At 51.8% G+C, this 22517-nt stretch overlaps 1 protein-coding gene across 1 annotated transcript in view; it reads right to left on the bottom strand.

Moving 5' to 3' along the window:
• Positions 1 to 2327: 2327 nt before the first annotated feature.
• Positions 2328 to 22517, bottom strand: part of ASTN2 (astrotactin 2) — a 326379-nt gene continuing 306189 nt past the window's right edge. Inside the window, exons 6-8 of the mRNA XM_027650012.1 lie at positions 10499 to 10599; positions 9069 to 9252; positions 2328 to 3261 (exon numbers count right to left, since the gene is read on the bottom strand). Coding sequence (XP_027505813.1) covers positions 3024 to 3261; positions 9069 to 9252; positions 10499 to 10599 — 523 coding nt within the window. The 3' untranslated portion in view covers positions 2328 to 3023. The remainder of the gene's footprint in view (positions 3262 to 9068; positions 9253 to 10498; positions 10600 to 22517) is intronic.

The following is a 22517-nucleotide window of genomic DNA, read 5'->3' as shown; positions in this document are numbered from 1 at the left end:
TTTGCTGCTCTGTGAGGGATGGGTATCCCAGGTGCAAAACACAACACTGTGGGGGAGCTCACAGTGTCAGAGTGGATAACAACATGCTGAAGGGCATCCCGCCAGCTGCCTTGTATTTTGGCTGGCATGTCCTGTTCCTAGTCCCTAGCACCACGCTCCTAATGGCCAGGAATCCCAGGGGTAGCATTACCCCAGTCACACCTAGGGCTGCCTCCAGTCCCGTCAGCAAACACAAGCAATTTGTCCGTCAGGTCGGTCAACACTGCAGAGCTGCTCCCCATCGCTGCACGGGGCTTCCAAGAGAAATGAATCATCCCCGAGCAAAGCAAACAAAAACAAAATAAAACACCGTGTTTGTAAAGTGCGGGGAAAGGCATGGCTGAGGGCCAGAGCCTTGAGAAAACAAGGCAGCTTCAAAGCACCTGGAGGTGCAGCCGGTGTGAGCAGCAGGGGTGGGATGGGATGGACCAGCCGGGCTCCGTGTGGCTGCTGCTGGTCCTGGCAGCCCTGGCATGTGCCATGTCCTGAAGAGTGTCCAGGGGGACCTGTCCTGCAGGTGATGAAGAACCCACAGGGACCATCCAGCCGGCCCTGCATAGGACACCCCAACAATCCCACCCTGCCCCTGAGAGCATTGCCCAAACGCTCCTGGAGCTCTGGCAGCCTTGGGGCCGTGACCACTGCCCTGGGGAGCCTGTTCAGTGCCCAACCACTGGGTGAAGAACCTTTTCCCAATAGCCAGCCTAACACCCCCGACACATACTCATGCCATTCCCTCAGGAACTATCACTGGTCACCAGAGAGATGAGATCAGTGCCTGCCCCTACGCTGTTCCTCGTGAGGAAGTTGCAAACTGTGATATGGTTTCCCCTTGGTCTCCTCTTCTCCAGGCTGAACAAACCAAACCATTCCTCATATAGCTTCCCTCTCTCCATCATCTTCGTGTCCCTCTTTTGGACGCTCTCAAATAGCTTTAGATCCTTCTTATACTGTGGCACTCAAAGCTGCACATCAGTCCCAGTCAGTCTGCATCAGTGGCTCCAAAGAGAGATTTAGGGGGTTTTCCACCTCCCCATAGTGCACACACTGTGTCATGGAAGCACATGAAGTGGGTGGCTCAGTCTGACACCAGTTGGGACACCAGCACGTTGGCTTTTCACAGGTTTTGCTGTGTTTTGTGGCAGCTCCAACCAAGCAGATGCAAAATTTTCATTAATCTGCAGCAAATCACAGTCATCTCCTTCAATCCCACAACCAACCTCCAAGGTCACCAGTCACCTCCAAAGGGCAAAATGATAGTTAAGGAACAGCAGCAGCACTGAGAGGTTTTAACACATATGGTGGTGTTGTTGTTCCTCCATGGTCCTCGGTGTGATACGAGCCTCAGTGACAGAGAGATCCAGAGCCCAGAGCCCTCAGTGTCACTGTCCTCTCCCTCTCCATCAGAAAAAGGGATTTAGCTTAAAAATTAGGACCTTGGGCAACCTGTAATGCCGTGGAGCTTGCTCCACAGGCTGCAATGTCACAGCCAACTTTCCTGTGAACTCCAGCAGAACTTTGACCAGGTACTGGAGTCCTTACCAATGCACATCAATGAAGAGACGTAACCAAAGATGGGGAAAAAAGAGCAGTTTGGATGAAACAATCAGAATTATTTGAGTGGGTGCAAATCAGGTAAATAGGTTTAGCTCAAGAAGAAAAAGGTCTCTGGCTGAACTTCCTCCACATCAAATCCTGCACCTTTGTTTGGTTTCAAAACATTTTCGTTTTGAAACTCACCTCCTGCTTGTTTGCTTTGACGCTAAAGGGTTAAATAACCTGAAAAACTAAACAAAACTATTAGCTTTGGGCTGACTAAACCGATTCATTCAATCCACACTGTTCCCCCTTCCCCCTCCAGGTTCGTTTTTTTGCTTTAAAAAGGAAAAAGCAATAGCTTTGAGCTGATCTGATTTTTGGGTTTTTTCCTCTCTCACCCTCCTGCACTTTTTGGTTTGGCTACCAGGCTGAGAAATCCATTACCCACAGGGAGCCTGGGCCAGCCTAACCCACATCTGACAGTAAAAGAAACCAGATTCTCCATGTCGTTTTAGCCCCTGGCTTTCTTCTTGGGCTTTCCCACACGCCTCCAGCTCCCACTGGGACCAGTGGCTGAGCTGGGTGTTGGGGTGGGAGAGGACCCTGTGTGAAAGGCTGCCCTTTTCCCTCCTTTCCATGCATCCAGCTCTTGGGGTCCCACATCCCACCACAGGGACTGCTGTCAGTGATGCCCTCCCTGGGGAGACCACGCGAGGAAAAAACACCAAGGAGGCAGCGAAGATGGACTTAATATGAATCTTTAATGCACAGAACAGGCTGCCGGGAGCCTTGCGAACGAAGGCTGCGCTCGGAGCCGCTCCGGCGACTCGGAGTGCTACAAAAGCCCAGCTTGCCTGCAGCGTCCTGGCACCTGCCTGGCATCCCTTCTGGGACCCTCTCTGCCAGCGCGGTGTCACCGGCCACCCACGCCACATCCTCCTGGCGTCCTCGGCCACCACAGCACCGGGGCCCCTCGCCCCACAGCTCCTGCCCGGTGGCAGGGCAGGCAGGGCAGGCAGGGCAGGCAGGGCAGGCAGGGAGGGGGTCACCCTGCACCCAGCAACTCCCCTCTGCCTGGCCCTGGCCTCGAGTGGGTATCTCCTCCTCCCAGGGTTTTGGAGCATGTGTAGTCCAGGAAATTCAGTAAGAAAAGATTAAAAAGGAGAGGCTTTTATGCTGAGTCAAATTAGGTAATTTTTTTTTTTTTTTTTCCTTTCCCTTTTAAAAAAAAAAAAAAAAAAAAAAGGAAAAGAAAATAAAATCCAACTTTGCTGATTTCTTGTTTCTCTGCCGTCTGTGTGAGAAAAGTCCTGTTTGGCCTCGCTGTCCCCTTCCTCCCCCTCCGAACATCACCCGACCCCAAACCCCACCAGCCACTCAGCACATTGAGTCCTCGACTCCTCGGAGTCCCTTTGCCTCCCACAGCTCCAGGCCCGCACCTTCCCTCACCGCCCCTTGGACTCCCCGTACGTGTTGCGCAGCATGGAGACCATCTTCTCCTCGCAGGTGACTTTGGTGTCCTTTAGGATGCTGTACCAGACCATGCCGGGCGGCCGGACCTCTTCGCTGCGGCAGAACAGGTAGGGCATGGTCTCGGTGCGGCTCTGGATGTAGGCACTGCGTAGCAGGGTCGAGCAGTGGCTGCTGACCTTCTCCAGCCTCCTCAGGATCAGGTGAGCCTTCCTGGAGGGGACAGACAGAGATGGAGACAGAGCAGTGTGTGGGCAATGCACAAGGGAGACCAGGACCCGGGACTTCTGCATTCCACCACCAGCTCTGTCACATGACAAGAATGGACAAGACCCATTGCCTGACACTGTCTTTCCTGTTTCGAGTGGAGAGAAGCTCTGTTTTTCCCAAAGTTCTGCATATGTCTACCATTTCACAGCCCTGGGGCTGGAGGGACCTGAGGTCTGACCCACTGGAGCAGCCTGTGTGCCCTGGGGACAGTCTACCCCTGGCTTGATGGTTGCCACCACCATGTGCTCCTGGTGGGCCCCAGTGCATGTGCTGGCCCCAAGAACCCTGGTGAGACCCCCAGCACTTTACTGCTCCTGACTGATGAGCCCAGTGCTCCCTTTCCTGTTTTCCCAACTCTCCAGGAGGCAAACAGGATTGACACTTAGAAGAGTGAGGGAAAAAAAAAAAAGCACAACACATTAAGACAAAACAAAATAAACCCGTAAGAAACCAAGAATCCCCTTGTGGGAGTCTGCAAAGTGCTAAATCAAACAAAGGGAGGGAAGAGGGTTTACTTCAGTGGTCTGAAAGTCTTAAGATCACAGAATATTTCCTCTCCTTCTGGTGCCACAGGAAAGCTCTGGATCCAGGGCTAGGGATTTCGCAGTTCCTGCAGGAATGTAAATTCCCGATAATGATATGTCAGGGGCAGCACTGTCAGTCGGTGAGGCATAAACATGGGGATTATTTGATTATGAAAGCTGAGTGGTGTTGCAGTTTGGGCTGTGAGCTCCCAGCCATGGGGGGAGTCTCAGGAGCCCAGTGTCCAGGGATGGGATGCCAGGGAAGGGCTGGTCAGGGTCACCCCAGCGCCAGAGCAGAGGGCAGACACGGTGGCAGGAGGTGACAGGGCATCCCAGCATCCCCAGCCAGCTGTGGGCCTCTCCCTCCAGAGTGGTAAGACTGGATGAAAGGCTGCAGGAAACCACTGCTCCTCCAGGGCTTCACGGGGAAAACAGTCCTGCTCCTCCCTGGGGTGATGTGCTCCGGGTCAGCTTTGAGAAGGCAAGAGCAAAGGGAGTTGGCCCTTCTTGGACAACACTCCCTGATGTCCATGTATGGATTTAATCTATAAAGACAAGCCAGACTAGGCAATGCGAGCCTCATTAGTTACACACATCTGTAATAATGATGTCATGGGCTGAGCTGTGTCCAGCTCTGACACAATAATACCTCTACTCACGCTACTCTCCATAGCAGCCATCCAGACCTTCTGCAGCATCTGGTGCTCCCACTACATGTCAAGACTTGACACACTGACATGAACAGGTCCATTACTGCTGGACATGTGCTGTTAAATTCCACGGTGGCATTAGATGATTTTAGAGAAGACTGATTAAAGCTCAGCTCAGCAGCAAAGCAAAGTCTGTAGTGATTGTCACTACAGTTACCAAACTTCAAGAAATCACAGTGACTGTGGCTGAAAGGGACCAAAATTCATCACCTGTGCCACTTCCTGCTGGGATCAACCTGCCTTGATGATTTTCTGTCTGACCTGATCCTAGAGCCAAGAGCTTGAGTTCCTTCTAGTGTTTGCCCTTCCTAATGCCAAGAAATCGTTTCTTAAAATTTGCACTGATTCTCCCTTTTTTTCAGAGAAGGCTGAGCAAGCACAGAACCCAGTCACCTCACAGGATGGACTTTTATGTAAGCTAACTGTGCCCAGGAGAACATTTAGCCAGAATACCCTTTTCCTCACAAAAGAAAAATCTCATCTCTCTAAGGCCACAGGTCCACGGTCACCCTGATTTATCCTTAAATATCTCTACTGCCAAAACTGGGTCTTGACCCTTCCCCAGCCCATTTGGTTGTGCTCGTGCCAGTGTCCACAGACCTGAATGCTGTGCCTACATGGAGAAGTTGTCCATCCAAAGGCCAAGCAAGAAACCCATGGATTTTCCCCCCAGATTGGTTGCTATTCCAGCTCACCAGGCCTTTCCCAGACACAGCAAGAGGGGAGCGACGATGAGAGCCCATGACCAACCCTTGAGGCAAACCCCCCATGGTGGGTTAACCATGACTCGTCCCAAGGACACAAGGAAGGGATGTCCCAGCACACACCCGCAGGTCTGCAGGCCACACTCTGCTCTTCTCCTCCCTTCTCACTACTTCTCCTTATCTACCATGCACAGCTTTCCTCACTCATCTCTCACCTTTCTCCCACACAACCTGCCTTTGCCTCCGTTTCCCTTGGCCTTCTCTACCTTCCCATTTTCATGATTTGCTCCATCATACTTCCATGATCTTCTGAATTTTGCTAAAACTCACCACGTTGTCCTTGCTGCCTGATACATACTCAGATCTCTTTATCCAAGAAAATATTATTAGGTATGACAAGCAGCTTAAGGATGGCAAGAAGTTAAGGGTCAAACCACCCCAACCTGCTGATGTCTCCTGTACCAGAGGCTGGGCTCCTCATGGAGCTGGTCACACCTGCTGCATCTGCAGCTATGCTTGCTGTAGTTCATCCCAGGAAAGAACCCATGTTTAAGGGATGTAGCACACGATGGGTTGGCCCCATGAGGATGTTGAAAAAACAGGGAATCATGGTCATGGAGGAGACAGAGCGATGGGGGAGAGGGAATCAGGCCCCTCGCTTTTGAAGCCCAGTGCCAAAGCCCCAATTTTGATGGTTTTCACTGCTTTGAGTAATTTATTTTAGCGGGGTAATGAAATGTGCAAATGTTAGATCTAGCTTTTGGCTGTCAGCTGTTCCCTCTCAAAAAAAAAAACCAAGGAGAAAGAGAGACAGAGTGGGTGACGGGAGGGGTGAGAAAGAGAGAGAGGCTTTCTGGTGAAGACTGGCTAATAAATTACAGGAGCAGTTTTTGGGCTGCCAATTTAACACCATAAATCAAGCCCTGGGTATTACCCAAGTGCTCCCTACGGAGGGGTTGTCGGGTCAGAACGACCACCTTTTCAAATACTGGAAATGAAATCTTCCTAAATGCTGACCAACCTCATCCCTGCCAGAAATGGCAATTTATTGCCTTATTAAGTGGCAGGAATTGGGAGGGGATGGCAGGGGAGTGAGTGAGGGGGAGTCACTCTCATGGTTGCCTGTGGCCAGACCCCAATCTCTCAGTCCCCAGGGGGATGAAGTGACCCCCTTATCCCTCACCCCACAGCCCAGGGGACAGATCAGCAGTGCCCTCCCACCTGCCAGGTACCCACTGGTTTGGTGACAGCCAGGGACTGATTCTGGCCTCCACTTAGTGGATTTAGGAGGTCAAAACACAGTCACAGATGATGAAGGGGGGGATTTAAAAATAGTGATGGCTCTTTGCAGCTGCTTTCCTCTGTGGTGCCTCATGGCATGGTGGGGGAGAGGAAAAGGGAGGGGATGGGCATCTGCTGCTAGGGCACTTCCCAAGGGCTGTGCATGAACCAGTGACCCCACTTTAAGGAAGTGCAGTGCAGTGATTGCACAGGGGACAGGGCACTGAGATCACTGAGACATGTTGCCTTCTGCTCTGTGCAGTGCCAGGGATGCTCCTGATGGGATGTTTGTCCTCCAGCTGCACAGGGGACAGCTATCTCTCACCTTGATGGCTGGTGTGGGATGAAAACACATCCAGAACCAGCCAAACCCAGTCCTATCTCACCTAGGAGGAAGGTACTAAAAGAGCACCAGCCAGCATTAAGAAACAAAGAAATGATACCTGGGCTGGAGGGAAGGATGAGATTCCTGGGATTGCTGCAGGAAGAGGGTGGCTCCCTGGCTGCTGTGTTCCCATATGGGGTGATTTTGTCATATATTCAGCTTTTTCCACTCTACTGAGAACTGACCCGGGTCTGCCAGACCCTCATGTGGGAGGACAGTGAGTCCAGGACTTGATGGCCTCTTATCACAGCCTCCCATCAGAACATTGCATTCCCCCATGTAGCAGAAGGCAGCTGCTCTGGAGATGCACTTCATCTCCTTTGTCCTGTGGCTGCCTGTCTGGGCCACTGGTTGGGGCCGAGGAGGGCTTGTGAGCCCTGGGCTGATGTCAAGTCCTGACCCTGTTGTTGCTGGTAGCCACAAGCAGGGGCATGGAAACAAGATTTTAACTTAATTATTTATCCTGCCTCCTCCTAAAAAACAGAGCCCACTTGCAGTGGTCATAAGAATCATGCTGAAAACACAGCAAGAGAAAATAATAGTGCAATCTGCCCGTGGCTGTGTCAGGAAGCACGTTGGCTGCACAGATCCAAAGGCCTGGATGCACAGTAGCATTAAGCCTTCACTGGTTTAGACAGATTCTTCTGTCTTGCTGGAGCAAATTAACTCTCTGAGATTCACTTGGTGTCTGTGAGAGGAATAGAGGGGAGCAGGAAAGGGGTTGTTGTTGCTAAAGGAGACGAGCAGGATGAGGTAAGCCAGGTGCTGAGATGCTGCTGACCACAGAAAGTCCTGGTTTAGGGCCACCTATGAGCTAAGTTTTTAATGTCTCCTTAATGTAAACGGTCTGGTTGGGACATCTGGTTGTCAGTGTGTCTTCTTGCCAGCAGCTGTTTGCAGTAACCTGTGGCTTTCATGGAAACTGGGCTCACGAGGACTCCAGTGTGATGTATTTATTACACGGAGGCAAATCAACTTCCCTCTTGTCGCTCCGTTTTATGAGCGAACGTTTACTGTGAAGCTGAGGCTCATCTGATAAACATTTCAAGGTACGAAAATGAGTGTCCCCCTGGGAAGGAGAGCAGCCTGTCAATTAAAATCGTGTTACGACATGGCCCCTCTTGGCAAAAAAAGAATCCTCGCTGCCTCCTGCTATGTCAGTGCCTCTGTTTCTGTGCAAGCTCCCTGAGAAGCCAGGCTGGGTGGCGGAGCTTTGCTGTTGTCACGAGCCTGGCACTGGCTGCTGTGGCATTTACAGATGCTTCTCCTTGGTTGCAAGTCCCATATTTCTCAAGTGCAGAGCAGGGGCATAGGAGTGCTGGGAGGGGCTCCTGTGGCTCAGTGAGGACAACAGACAGCAGCTGAATCGACCACTGACTCCAGATGTAGCTGGTTCTGAGTTGGGCAGTACAGGCAATTTAAATGTCACCTTGCAAGTCCCATGGCCTGATGTAGGTGTCGGGTTAAACAGCAACCTTCAGGGGGTTGGATCTCAAGTAACAGGGGAAATAAGGATGTGTAAGAAGAGTCTGATGGTTCCCAGGGCTTTAGAAGGAGAGGAACAATTGCAAAGGACAAACAAGCCTGCAGTGTCATCAAAGGAGGAGGAAGGCAATGGGAAGGATGAGAATGGCTCTGTGCCAGAGGCTAATGAACCACCAAAGAAACTATGACCAAGGTCATCTCTGGCAGAGGACAAGCCCCAGACCAGCTTGGATTTATGTCCAAGAGGGCTGTAAACTGTTGTGAGGACTTGTTATCCTGGTATTACACACAGATCCTCAGCCACATCCAACAGGCAAGGGGGAAAGAAGGAAAAACTTTTCCAGGCCTAAATTATACCCTTTGCCACCCACTCCCCAGTGTTTCCAAGCACCCAGTTCATCCACAGCATCACCAGCCTGGTTCAGACCGGGTGACACAAACATTCCTCCCAAGACCACCCAGCTGCCAGGTGTCCCACCAGCATTCATCCAAAGACCGAGCAGGAACTGGTGGTCTGAGGAGATGCAGGACAGCTTGGTGAACACCAAAAGGGGACTTCTCTCATCTCCAAGGAGGAGGCAGGGGTGTCACATCCACAGTGGCCAAGCAGAGGGGTGCTCTGGGCGTGGGGCAGGGGAGGATGCAGGGAAGGGACAGGTACCTGGGCCCCAGCTCGTCCTCACTGCGCCAGACGAAGTCTCCAAACTTCTCGTAGTGGGAGTTGTAGTGGTGCTGGACTCGGAAGAGCATGGAAGCAGAGACCTCCATGAGTGTGTTATAGGCTGTCTGCTGCTCCTTCCCACTGGTGTAGCCATTGTAGAGGTTGTAGATTTTGTCAGCTATCTCTGGAAAGGATCAGGGGATGGGATTAATGAGCAGCCTGAAGGTGCTAACATGGTAAGAGGAGGAGTGACACCCTTGGCAGGGCTGGCAGCTGGGATGACTGCCAGTCCCTTGGGGCTGCCTGCAGCAGGGTTTAGTGACCTGGAGAGCATTTAGCAATTCCTCAGGCTAATCCTGCAGTGGGTGCCCTGCACGAGCAGAGCAGCCCCAAAGACTCCAGCAACAATCCATGAAGGAGCAGGAGAAGGAGAGGCAGAAAGCTGCCAGCACAGGCAGGCTCAGCCTTATCCTCCCAGGAAGGAGAGGCAAGCTCTTCCCAAATCCACCAAACCAAAAGCCATTGCACAGCTATGGTGCTAAAGGGCAGGAAGAAAACAACACTGTTGAAACCAAGATGGTCCTTCAGCCAGAAATGCAGCACCCCATCATCATGGGCATTGGCTGGAGCAGCTCAGATGTATTGAATGAGAGGGTGCACTCCCTGCTGTAGAAACATTCTCCTTCCAGTGATCAAAAATGCACAAAAATACATCTCCTTCCTTTTCCTTAGCCTCCCATTTGCTCATTTTTCCTGGGAATGCTTATCTTATTGAATGTGGAACAAGGCATGAACCAAAAATTTCTTCTGTGTGCTTTTCCAAATGGAAAGCAAGCAAGGAAGAGAACAGGTAACCTGCTGATCAACTAAGAAATCTTTTTAAATCTGAAAGCAGCCAAGTGCTCTGGGCGTAAGAACAAACAAACGGGATCCGTTTCAGAACTGAACAATGCAAATGTGCAAAAGTGGCTGGGGATTTTTTTTGGTGTTTCTGTTTCAGAACTGATCCATCTGCCACCAGCATCCCTTCAAACACCTGGAGCTGACAGTGCCCTGCATGGCTCCTTGCAGCCCAGCCAGGGCTGCTCTCCCACATTTTAAGAAGGGATTACTCTTTTTTCCAGGGAAAGTGTGGCAAACACATGGTACCAGCTCCCACAGCTGTATGTGGGAAGGATGCTGTGGCACTGTGTGGCACAGGACCACGGAGCCACCAGCTGTCCAGTCGAGGAAACTTTGCTCCTGGACACTCCTGCAATTTGTCACCCCTCCCCAGATGAACATCCCTGTGCCCGTGGGTGAATTTACAGGAGCCTTCACACTGGGAGAGTGGGGACTGGACAGGTTTGAGGGAGTACAACCAAGAGAGGAAAATCAAAATTAGCAGGAAATGTCTTCAGTCATGGAAAATGAGGCACCTGAACACTGACCTTCTGCCTTGCTGTCATCTACCAGTGGGCAGGCTGTCCTCAGGGTGACCGTGCTCAGCTCTGAGTGTCTCCCTCGCGTATCCACCGCGTAGAGGGTAAATCTGGAAGGCAGGAAGGAAAAGGAAAATAATGTCTTTATCCCTCAGTCCCACACCTCCAGGTTGTTATGGGAACTGGCCTTCAGAAGAGAAAGGAAAAATATGGTCCAGGTACTATCAGTCAGTTTTGGCATCTCAAGGAGGATGTGAGATGATCTGGGGCTTAGAACAGGAGAGCACCCAGGGAGGGACAGGTGCCAGGGGTGGGGGCACAGACCACCACACCCCCTCATAGCATCTGTGGGGCTGTTTCCTTTCCCCCCATCCTGGGGAGCCCCATGGGGCTGCACTTGCATCCTCCTGACTGGGGAGGGATGCAAACATCTCAGGGCTGCTTTGCCATGCACCAATGTGAACATTATAACATGGTGGTGTCTGTGAGTCGGGCTCCTCTCCAGCCCTCCTGAGAGCAGGGCAGTAATTCTTGTTGTAAGTGGGCTGTGTGCTGACAAGTGACAGCTCGTACTCGTCCTGTGAATGGCCCTTGAGTTGTTTGCTCCCTCGTTTCCTCACCAGGGTGGGGTTGGTAAAAGGGTGGGAATGATAATTTCACACTTGAAGCTAATGGAGAGCATCTGACAGTAAAATACAGCTTTTGTGCCGGATGGAGCATTGAACAAACAGGCTGTGGCTGCATGGGACATCCCGGGATGCTGAGCTCGGAGTCCTGGTCAGAGCATCAAAGCTCCAAATTGAGAATGCTTCTTCGCAGCAGGGGTGACAGCCTTCTGTCCACTCTCCTAAAGGCATTGGTTCATATTTATTCACTCAGAGCCAGGCATGGAAACTCGAGCTGGCTTTGACAAAGTGCAGGAGCCGGTTTGAACCCCTCGGAGGTCCCAGTGGTGGAGTACCCAGCTCCTGAGAAACAGCACAGCACCACTCCTTATCCTAAGGTAAAACCGAGCAGCTTTTGCAACTGAGTGCAAGGAGTAGCACAAAAGCAGCTGAAGCTTAAATGGGATTGAGACTCTCAAGTATGTTTATTTAAGGAATGGTTCTTAAGTCTTTAGCATCCTTGGGAGGGACAGAAGCAATGCCTCCCTTTTCCTCACCCCACACACGAGCACTGCCAGCCCCCCTCTCTCCTCCCTGCAGGCCCTGCACACCCCACACGTGGCTGATAAGGGCTGACATTTGCACAGTAGCAATTCCCAGCACAGGACATATTCCCTCCAAGCAATTAGCATTAGCTCCTTAACAATGCTCGCTGTCTGAAAGGATGCCAGCAGACTGCCAAGGAACCCACTTGTGTGCAGGGACAACTCCCATTCTCACAAAGCTGGGGCACGCAGGGGACGCACACGCTGAGCTCACCCAAGGAGATGCTATTTAATTCCTTGGCATGACATCATTTTCCTTAATTTACCAGGAGCATCGCTCAGAGTGGGAGCACCTCAGGAAGGATGTCCGCTCTGTGAGACTTCACAAGTACCACACACAGGCTGTTCTCCCGCTATAATTAAGGAACAGACAGAGCAATAGGGTAATACTGAATGCCAGGTAGGAGTCTGACTTCAGGGCTTTGCATCCCACCCTGGAGGTGCCACCATCCCTCCTCCTCCCTTCAGCAGAGGAGATGTTCAAGGGGACTGAGGAGTGTCCTGCTGTGAACAGGTAAGGTCCACGAATCCCCCTGTTTCCAGGTCCACAAAGGAACAGGAATGGGGACACCTCGTGTTGGGTGGGGGCCCCCAGCCACAGTAAGATGAGGAATTGGGCTGAGATCCAGGAGTCCTGCTGCCCATCCAGTGTTCAGCAGCAGACAAGGCTCTTCTTGCTCATCAGCATAAGCACAATAAGCAGTAAGAGGACTTAACCTCAGGGTACTGCTGCGAGCTGCTCTCCATCCCCATCCTGGGGTCACCTGCCGAGCCACAGTGCCTGTGTTGTTGTGTTTTCTTTTGTAAAAGGGTGAGCAGAGGTTACACATTAGCTCAGACAGCAAGGCTGGCTCCATTAGCTCCGAGGCAATCAGTGCCAGAGCACTTTCCTTGAAAAACAGCAGACTTTTATCAAAACACAATTGTAATATTCAGCAATTAGTGCCCACTTCACCTATTCCATCGCCAGTGGGGTCAGGAGGATTGGTTGGGTGTTAAAGCACATCCACCCCTCTGGGCGATGTTGAAGGCCTGTGTGAGCCCTTTGACTGCACTCTTCCCCTCTGCACAGCTCACACAGAAACAAAGTCAGTTGACAAGAGGAAGAGCATCTCTACTGGTCAGGCCTGGGTTAAAAAAACACATATCCACAAACAAGCCCTTCATTTCATTGTTTTTACAGATGATATACGAAACAAACCCCCAAAATGTAAACAGAGTCAGAACCAAAGTGATTTTGATCTGGTCACAAATTCTTTTTGAGAACAAAACCAATTGCTTTCCCTCACCTGAAACCAGTCCTCTTTCAAGAACCTTAGAGGAAACTTTTTCATCTCCATTCACTCTGAATGAGATGTTTTGGACTCAGCACCAATAACCCAGCTGTGGTGGAGGTTGGCAGCCTGGCAGTACGCAGCCTCTGCACCTATCCAGCTCCTTCCAGTCAGTGATCTCAGAGGGTTTTAACATTAATTACAGTCCAAAAAGTCACCCAGAAGCACAGCAGTATTAATAGCTCTGTTTTATCGATGGTAAACAGAGACATATGGGGTGAAGCATCGTGCCCCGGAGAGGCTCAGTGACATGAACAGTTTGGAAACTCGGGAGATGATGGTTTCCAATCTTGTTCTCGAGCCACTTGACCACCCAGCCTCTGCTGCAAAACACTTTTATGGCCAGTTAATGGCACTATGCAGAGTGCTGGGGTTTAGTTTTGTCCTTTTATTCCCAGAAACAGACAATTAAGAGAAGAGAGTGCAAAGACCTGTGTCTCAGTGCAAACCCAGCATTCACATCTTGCTGGAAACCTCTGGCAGATGCAGGCAAGGAGCTGCCAGCAGGGACAGGATCAACCTGGGACCCAACAGGGCATGAAGAGGGTGGCTGGTGGGAGGAGGGACCACCACCACACTGGAGAGGTGGGGATGCCTTAAACTGAAGGAGGGCAGATATAGACTGTGTATTAGGAAGAAATTCTTTACTGTGAGAGTGGTAAGGCCCTGGCACAGGTTGCCCAGAGAGGTTGTGGACTCCCCATCTCTGGAAGTGCTCAAGACTAGGTTGGATGAGGCTTGGAGAAACCTGGTCTAGTAGGTGGCATCCCTGCCCATCGGAGGGGGGTTGGAATGAGATGATCTTTAAGGTCCCTTCCAACCCAAATCATCCTGTGATTCTGTGATTCTATGTCTGCAGGACAAACCAAGGGAAAACCTAAGTGAGCACGCTGAGGGAGGGAGCTGCACTGAGAACATGGGGGGCTGGAGTTCAGCTCTGCAATGGAGATCCTCCTGCCACCCTTATATCTATTACAGTGTTGTGGGCCAAGGACCAAACCAGGCAGCATCCCCACTGATGAGGATGGAGCTGCACTTGAATAGGCCTACCCTGATGATCTGTGAAAAAATGAGGCCAAAGAGCGATTCTGAGCACTCTACCCAAGGCAGAGATCTCTGGGGTGAAGTCAAAGCCAGAAACCAAAAGGTCCCAGACCTACACTCAGTGAACAAAACCACGACAGACAACCTGGAATGCCATATGGTAGCTACGATCTGGCAGAGCCTCCTGCATTACCTGGAGGCAATTTGTTTAGCAATAAACTTTCCTCACGACATATTCTCATCTTCTCCCTGTGCTTTCCAAAGGAGTTTGGGGGCTCCCTGCTACTGTCTCGCAGCTGATCCTCTGTTTCACCCATGCCTTCGTCACAAAGAGTTGTATTTCCAGAAATAAAAAGATATATTTTACCCAAAGAGGTTCCAAAGAGGTCCAAACACATATGCTCTTGCCAGAGATCAGCCCTCCATGCCTGGAAACTCTGCCACCTCTGCATCAAATACAAAGTCCTATAAAGTAATGCTGTTTAAATGTTTACTGCTAAATTCAAACCTATTGAGACCCGAAGGAACTTTCAGCGAGAGATAGAAAACAATTAACATGTGGCCTCATGAAATGTCAACACCTTCCTTGTAGATCCTCCACCCAATGTTGGCTGAAGCCTGAATTTTATCACTAGGCTCAAGATGCTTTTTGGGGGAGGAAGAGAAAGCAGAAGGGGGAGTTAAAACTTTGGTTCCTGGAACCCAATGATTGTGGAGATTGTCAATTGCGTTTCAACAAATATAAAAAATAGAAAAAAATATGTTTCTATCCTTTCTTAATGCAGAGAAAATAACCCAAAATACAAATTTATAAAGGCATGAAACCGTAAGGCTGAGAATGAAAGCTCAGAACATGTTATTTATTTATAGACAATAACATCAGCTCATGTTTTTTTAACTCCCTCTCATGATGCTCATGATAGTTGAGTGCTTTACTCATGATCCTTATTTGTGGGAAGGGAGATAAAGACTTCTGCCTCTGACCTTCCTTAGCTCAGCAGCTGATTTCTTTATATCCTACAGAGATATCACAGGCCTTTCTGGTCTGCCTTTTGCTCTTTCTGAAGCCTTGTGCAGCTGCTCAGTGAGATGCTGAACCACAAAGGGGCTGCCTGGGCTGCAGAGAAAGGGTCTGATAAGGAGTTCAATTAGCACTCCCACAGATGCCAAACCCCCATGCTAATTAACTGGGTGCCTATGAGTAGCTGGCTGCATCCAGAAGCAATGTCTGTGTGGCAAACCCGGGCTGTGTAAATGGGGAGCAGGGCAGAGACGCTGCTCCGGAGCCCGGTGTCACACAGAAACACGGTCTCAAGCTTTCCGAAGTGGTGCAACCACAAGATGCTCTTGCCAGTAGGGCTTGGCTTGGGCTTGGCTAGTACGCCTGGGCTTGGCACCTTGCTCCTGCAGCCACGAGACGCTCTTGCTGCAAACTCCAGCAGCTCAGCAAGGGCAGACCTGGCTGGTGTCCCACACGCAGCGCGGCGGATTCTCCCTCCCCTGGCAGTGTGGCCACCACCCGTGATGCCAAGCACGAAAACACAAATCCTGACTTGGCTGAGCTCACACCACCTTGGTGTTACATGCACGTCCTGCCATCACTCCCCGGTTGGTCACAGCTCATCCGTGCCTTGCTCACAGCCCAGGCTCTCCGGGCTCGCACGCACCCAGCGCTGCGCCGCTGAGGCTGCTCCAGCGTGCTGACACACACACATCACACCCTGCCTTGCCAGCCCTTCTCGCTTCCTGTTCCAGCTGAAAAACAATGCAGAGGCCTCCCTTTAAAAGCCCTCAGTGGACCAGCTCTTGGCAATCCCTGCCTCCCCGCTGCCCAGTGATCTCAGTGTGAAGACTGGGCACGAGGGATGCGGGGCCAGGCTGGGGCCCGTGCGTCAGGCACGTGCAGAGCAGAGCTGCCAGGGATGGTGCCACAAACACACTCACTGGACCCAGCACTGTGCACGTCCATGTGCTCGTGAGACCCATGAGCAAACACTGTTCTCTCCCGTTCCTTTAGTCTGGGAGAGTCTTCAGCTCTCAGACATGACAGTGAAGGGCTCACTGGAGGCAGCCCAGACACAGGGAGGCTGCGAGGGTGTGTGTGTGTTCCCTTGTCCTGATACGCATGAGCAGCATCAGACCTTCACCTCAGTATCTCCTGGCAGCTAAAAACATCAATAAATTACACACAGTTCCCCTAAAAGACTCTTCCGGAGCAGTGGGGGAGCCCAGGGGTGCTGTGGGGTGGAGCAGAGTTGTAAGAGTTTCGCCCCAGCCACATGCCGTGGGCTGTGTATGGTCCAGGAGCCACTGGGCACCCACCCACCCCTGTCCCCCACTGTACATCTCCTGCCAAGCCTCCCAGAGACTTCCATTGATGGCCACGGAGCAGCAGCAGGGCTCGCCTGCCAGCAGCCAGCTGGGCAAGCACAGAAAGGGGTGTGTGTGTTTAGTGCAAGCATTCCCAATTCAGAAACCATTACAATTTAAAAAGAAATCAAATCAAATAAAAAGCAGCCCGTCCACACAAGCCACAGGAATGCAGCTGAGCTTATTGGCAACTCTGTGATTTGCATTAATTAAGAAAGGTAAATGAGAGCAACCTCCCCAGTCTCTGCCACAAATACTGAGCAGACAATGAGCAGGGAGTGGTTTTGGGAAGGAGAGGATTTCTCAGTCTATTAGTTGGGCCCTGGCTTCAGGCTGCTTGCTCATTCCATGCCTATGTCCATGGTGCCAGAGAGTGAGGAAGGCTGGTGCCCTGGCAGGGGACTGACCACACTGCTTCCCTGCCAAAGGCCCTGCTGGAGGCTTGGGATTTGGGCAAAGCTTTACAGGGCAGTGGACAACCTCTGCTGTCTTCCTGGGGCTGGCAGTGTCACAAGCACCACAGCAATCAGACACTCCTGTTGGGGCATTTGAAGCCTGGCAGGAATGCAGGCAGGCCTGGGGACAAGGGCTATGCTGTGACCTCTGGTTGTGCCAGTGCAGAGTGGGCAGCTCATGGGGGAAGAGATGCTTCTGAGCAGCTCAGTGACTGCTGCACTCTGGGGAGAGGCACTGAGGGAGGTGACACCAACCCGCTGCCACCACCCAGCAAATTGCTGCTCATCTACTGTACCTCTGCTGCAAGAGGACCAGTGTCTTCTGCTCTGCATTGCCTTTGGTTTTGGCTCTGCCTTTCCACAGTAAGGAAACAGTGAACTGTGAAATCTTGAAAAAAACATTTTTCAGAAAGCTCTCCTCACAGTTCTACCGTCCAAGAAAAGCATCTTTTATAACTGGGCTTCTTTTAACCATCAGTGACAACTGACCTGCTCCCATCAGCGTGGTGGAGGAACAGGTTAGCAGTAACTGGTGCCACGCTGGAGTATTAAAGCTTTGCCATTACACCAATACATGAGGTTGTCAGTAAACTGTTCTAACAATTCACACCTTTTTTTTTTTTTTCCCAGGCCAGCAAATGCTGTGAGACTAATCGTTATCCTTCAGCAGAAGCCTCCCAACAATACCAGAACACAGACACAGTTGTCAGATGGAGGGAAATAAATGTACCTGCCATGACATGCCTCAGGTGTCTGATGCCTTTTGGAAGTGGATAAAACAGTGCCCATCAAATACTGGAGGAGGGAGGCAGGAGGAAGGCACAGGCTGCTCTGCACAGTAAGAAGCTGATCAAGGAGAAGGGCAGAAGAGACTCAGTTTCGGAGACAGTGAGGGCAGGTGGAGCTGCTGTGGGGCTGGGAACAGGCTTGCACAGCTATGGGAAAGTCACTCAGGGTTATCCACACTGCAAGGTTACCTGAATTGCTGTCCATGCTTAAAACCACTGACTGGACAGCGTGGGACTTCTTGCAGGGGCTGCCAGGGAGGAGGGCAGGGTCACTTACTGCTGCTGCATGACAGGGTGCAGTGTGGGACAGTGCTGCTCTAGTGTCACAGTATCCCACCACTGTGCTCACAGAGGTGTCTCCACACAGCGCTGGGTCAGCACACCGTGCTTCTCCAGGTCTCCTGGGCTTGTCCTCTGAGCTCTGAGGCCATGGGGAGCAAACACCCAGAGTGGACAGGGTGTGAGCACTGGTCCCCCAGTCCCCTTAGCACGTGTGGCAGACGCTGCGTGCCTGAGCTGAGCTACAGTGCAGGTTCACCCAGCTCTTGCTCCTTAAAGCACTTCATCAACCTCTTTTTCTTTCAGAATCCTGTCAAACGAGATCCAGACAAAGGATTAAAGGGAAAGTAAGAAAGAAATTAATTGAAAATCCTGAACATTTCTTGCTACTGCCTGGATCCATTGCATCCCTAACGGAGAAATCCCTGGCAGGACATTCACCTTTCCAGCCTCAGCTGTGACATCTCAATTTCCCAAGATTTCCCTCGAAACCCTGTCAATAACCCACCAGAGTAGCAATTCCCAGTACTGCCATGGCTGTGAAAGAAGGCCTTGATACACAGGTCCTAGAGCCTTGCTCCTGAATGATACCTGTGTTGGACGGCCAAGATTCCACTGGGAGCCCCTCTGCCAGCCGGACACCTTGCAAGCAGGAGTGCCAAGACTGCCTTAGGAGAAAATGTGTTTCACTGGAAGTGAGGGGAAAATGCCAGCTGGGCCATGGTTTCATCCACAAGGTGCAGGAAGGTCATTGCAGCCCCCCTGGCTACTGCATCCCCAGGGTGTCTTCATCACCACTCCAGGGCTGAGAGCACCAGCAGTGCCCCTGTCCCCCATTACCTGCCTTATGATTCCCCTCCTTTGTCCCCTCTGCTCCTTGCCAGCAGTTGTGGGGTCAGTTAATGACTTCTTCATCCCACCCATCCTTTCAGGATAAGCTTTACCCCACTTGTGAGGGAAGGGCAGAGCAGGCTTCTCTGGAGAGGGGCTGATGCACTGCATGGAGCTTCTGACAGAGATGGGATGTGGATGAGAGAGCAGCTCCTTGGCGTGGCAGCAGGACAGCACACCCAAAACAGCCGCCCTGACACGTGATAACATTAACACAGTCCATGTTGCAACCCTGGGGCTTTAGCTCCTAGGCACGCTCCAAGGAATAAGAAGGCTTTTATTAGCTTGGAGATGCCCCAGCAGGACTCCAGGGTGTCCCACAGGGATGGTTCCCAAACCGTGAAGACAGAACGATGGCAGAAAAAGTAGGATCACCATGGAATTACCAGCTTTGGAGAGGATGAATAGAGGATGTTTGAGGTCCATATTTCTTGGCAGTCATGTCCTTGCTTTCGTCCTGCTGGCTGTGAGGATGAAGATTTGCAGATGTGCTTATAAAGGCAATGCATCAAGAACTGGCTCAGCTTTTCACAGTCTTCACTGTCTGTCTCAGGGCTCATGGCAAGGTATTCCCCCCACTGCTTGGGGAGCCCAGAGAAGGTCCCACGTTACCCAAGATGTGAATTCTAACATCCTTTGGTGGAGTAAAGAACCAGAAGGAGGTGGTAATAAGCCACTGTAGGCTGGTGCTTTTGTCTCCAGTGAAGCAACAGCAGCTTGTTACAGTCTGTGGAGTGCCAGAGTCCCCTTCTGCAGGGACTCACCAGGAGATCCCCAACAGAGCCCTTGGACAAAGGTCAAATGAGTTGCCTCTGACTCCCTGTGCTGCTGGAACAGTTCTGGTTGACGCCCGAGGCTTCCAACTGCAGGGCCAGTCCCTCTCCAGCTGCAGAGCGTCAGTGAGAGCTGGTGACGGATCATGCTGTCCTGGACACAGCACGAGCAGGGCTTTCCTCAGGCTCTGCGTCCCACATGTCCCTCAGGTCCTCCCGCAGCCTTCACACAGGCACTGCAATGCCCATCAATCCCTCCAGCTCCCCAGGGCAGGGTATCCCCTGGCAGCAACCACATCCTCTCTCCCTCCTCTGCAACACCTACTGCTCTCCCCATAGGTCTGGGACACCCCAGGGACACCCTCAGCCACGGACACCCCTTGCATCCTTTGGGAAGGGCCATCAGGAATCACAGGTATAATAAATACCCAGGTCCAGCTCTGCTAAGTTTGTGAGTTTAGGGGTAAGTAATAACTCTGAGGTTTTGTTTGTCTTTGCCCTGATCTGTGGGTGGGTGGATTTCAGCCTCATCTAACAGTGTTAGTCCTGTGTGCCAGGTGGGTATCCCAAAAGTGACACATCCCTTTAGCCCCTTCCTTGGGCAATTCATGGGATGGCTCACAGGATGGCTGCTGTCCTCCTCCATGAAGAGACAGCAGTGCTCAGGGTGGCTGCAGCTGTGGGAGATGAGCAGGCTCTGCTCAGGACAGAGGGAATAAATCAAACTCTTCCTCGAGTTGTGCCAAGGAGAAAGGAGAGACTAGCAAAGCCCTGGAACCCTGCAGAGAGCTCCACAATGGGAATGTTCACAGCTAACCATACCCGCCACTCAACCTACCAACGCTCTGCAGAGCTTGGCCATCACCGGCCCTGGGGAGAGGGGGGAGAGGAAGGTTGTGACCCTCAGCAAATTGGGAAATGCTTGCCCCTCCCAAACTCATAGTCCCTCTAAACAAGAACCAGACACTCCACAGCTTGCTACCCCTGGAGATCCCCTTGGTAGGGCTTGTTCTCATTCTCCTGGGGGCTTGGCTTCCATCTGGGCTGCTGGTTGAAATCCAGCCCAGGCTGGTAGTGACTTCAAAAGACAGTGTCATCTGAGGAGTAGTGGGTGGTCCGTGGCAAGCAAGTCAATGGCTGACTGTTCTTATATAAGCCACCACAATAGGGCCTCCTGCTTGACAGCCTCAGAAGAAAGGCAAAGGGATGCACTGACCACAGGGAGTGGAGCCTGTCCTTGGCCAGGGGGTGGTCCCGCTGGTGTGGGGAGAGTCACCTTAGTAAACTGGCACAGGAAGGTGGCACTCCTGCAAGCAGAGCTCTTGATCTGTCTCTGCTGTGTTTGTCCCCAGCACCCCTGGCCAGCCCTGGCTTCACCCTCCACAGGAAACTGTGTAAAACAAAGCCCCACAACAATAAGGCACGCAGGGGAATGGCTGGGAGGAGGAGGACCCTCTGTTCCTGCTCTCGCAGCATCCCAGGCACGATCCCAATGTGCCAGACTCTGAGCAAGAGGCATCTGTGCCCTGTGCCCTGGGGGAGCTCAAGGGCAGCCAACAGGGCCCTGCAACAGCCTCACAATGTCAGCACAGGGATGGTGGCAGGCAGGGATGCTGTTTGCCAGCCAGCCCTGGCAGAAGGGAGCCAGCCAGGTCTGTGGTGCCCATTTCCCACTGTTCCTGCGCCCCGAGGCCCCTGAGGGACAGGAGATTCTCACAGCTCCATCAGGCAGACAGGGAGGGTGAAGGGTAGGACAAGGGGGGGCCCCCGAAACAAATAATAAAAACAAAATCCCAGTAAGCACGTTAGAATTCGTTTGAAGTGCAGAGGAGCTTTCAGGCAGGGTTATGTACATCTCCCAGCCCGGCGTGATTTACACATTCCTTGCAAGCAAAGGAATCTTCCCTGATTTGAAGTAAAACAGATGTTTTGGGGTTTTCTTTCCCCCCTCCCCATCCTCTTTTAATCATTTCTTTATTGAAATGATGGTTACACAGCCAACCAGACCAGAGCCAGAGTGCTGCTACCCCCAGAAGCCAGGACTGGAGACCTGCTATCCTGCACTATGGGAGAGCCCCTCAGCATTGCAGTGACTGTTCCTGCGAGCTTCCAGAGGTGTGGAGCCAGCCCTGCTCTCCTGCAAACACTGCTCCAGAGGCATTGTTCCCTACAGGTTTCTTCCCTTGTTTTTCCCTCTGAGGGGAAGGACTGCAACTCCCAGTAGCTTTTCTTCCTCTGCAGCTACAGCTAACATATGGATTCATCACCCCTGCTCCACCAGCCCAGATCCCAGAGACCTTTTAAGTTCCACCACCAGTCTAGGAAATGTGCCTGATGGTGGAACTTGCCCTTACTCTCACACCTTAGCATCACGTCTCCTCCTGGCTGTGCTCTATCCCAGCAGTACGGATTGGGAAGGGCAGCCTGGCCCATGCCCAGGGACTGGCAGCAGCAGCGCTGCTCACACACCCCAGATGAAACAACCCATCACAGGGAGTGCTGTTGGGTAGGCTGGAGCTGGGATATCTCCTGATTTAAGCACTATGTGATCTCAGCCAAGTTACTTTGCCCCTATTTTTGTCCCATGTTTTCCACCCTGGAAAATCATTTGAGGAAGGAGCATCCACTTCCCAGGGGGATGCAGAGCACCGAGTGCAGTGGGGCTCCTGAGTGCTGGTTGATGCTGCAAACTACCAGCATAGCCATGCCCTTGAGTTTACACTCAGAACAATAACTCATGGCCAGTAGCAAATCCATCCAGCTCCCCCCATCTTTCTTTTCTTTCTCTTTTTTTTTTTTCCCTTTTAAACCCTGTTGTTATTTCTCAGTACTTCGTTGGTGGCAGGGTGGGAAGGTTTTTTGTAACACATTCACGTACCAGTGG

Source organism: Corapipo altera, unplaced genomic scaffold (genome assembly GCF_003945725.1).
Source record: "Corapipo altera isolate COAL_440 unplaced genomic scaffold, ASM394572v1 268, whole genome shotgun sequence".
Classification (NCBI taxonomy): Eukaryota; Metazoa; Chordata; class Aves; order Passeriformes; family Pipridae; genus Corapipo; species Corapipo altera.
Note: the sequence above shows the minus strand (reverse complement) of the source record. Positions and strands in the feature narration are given on the sequence as shown.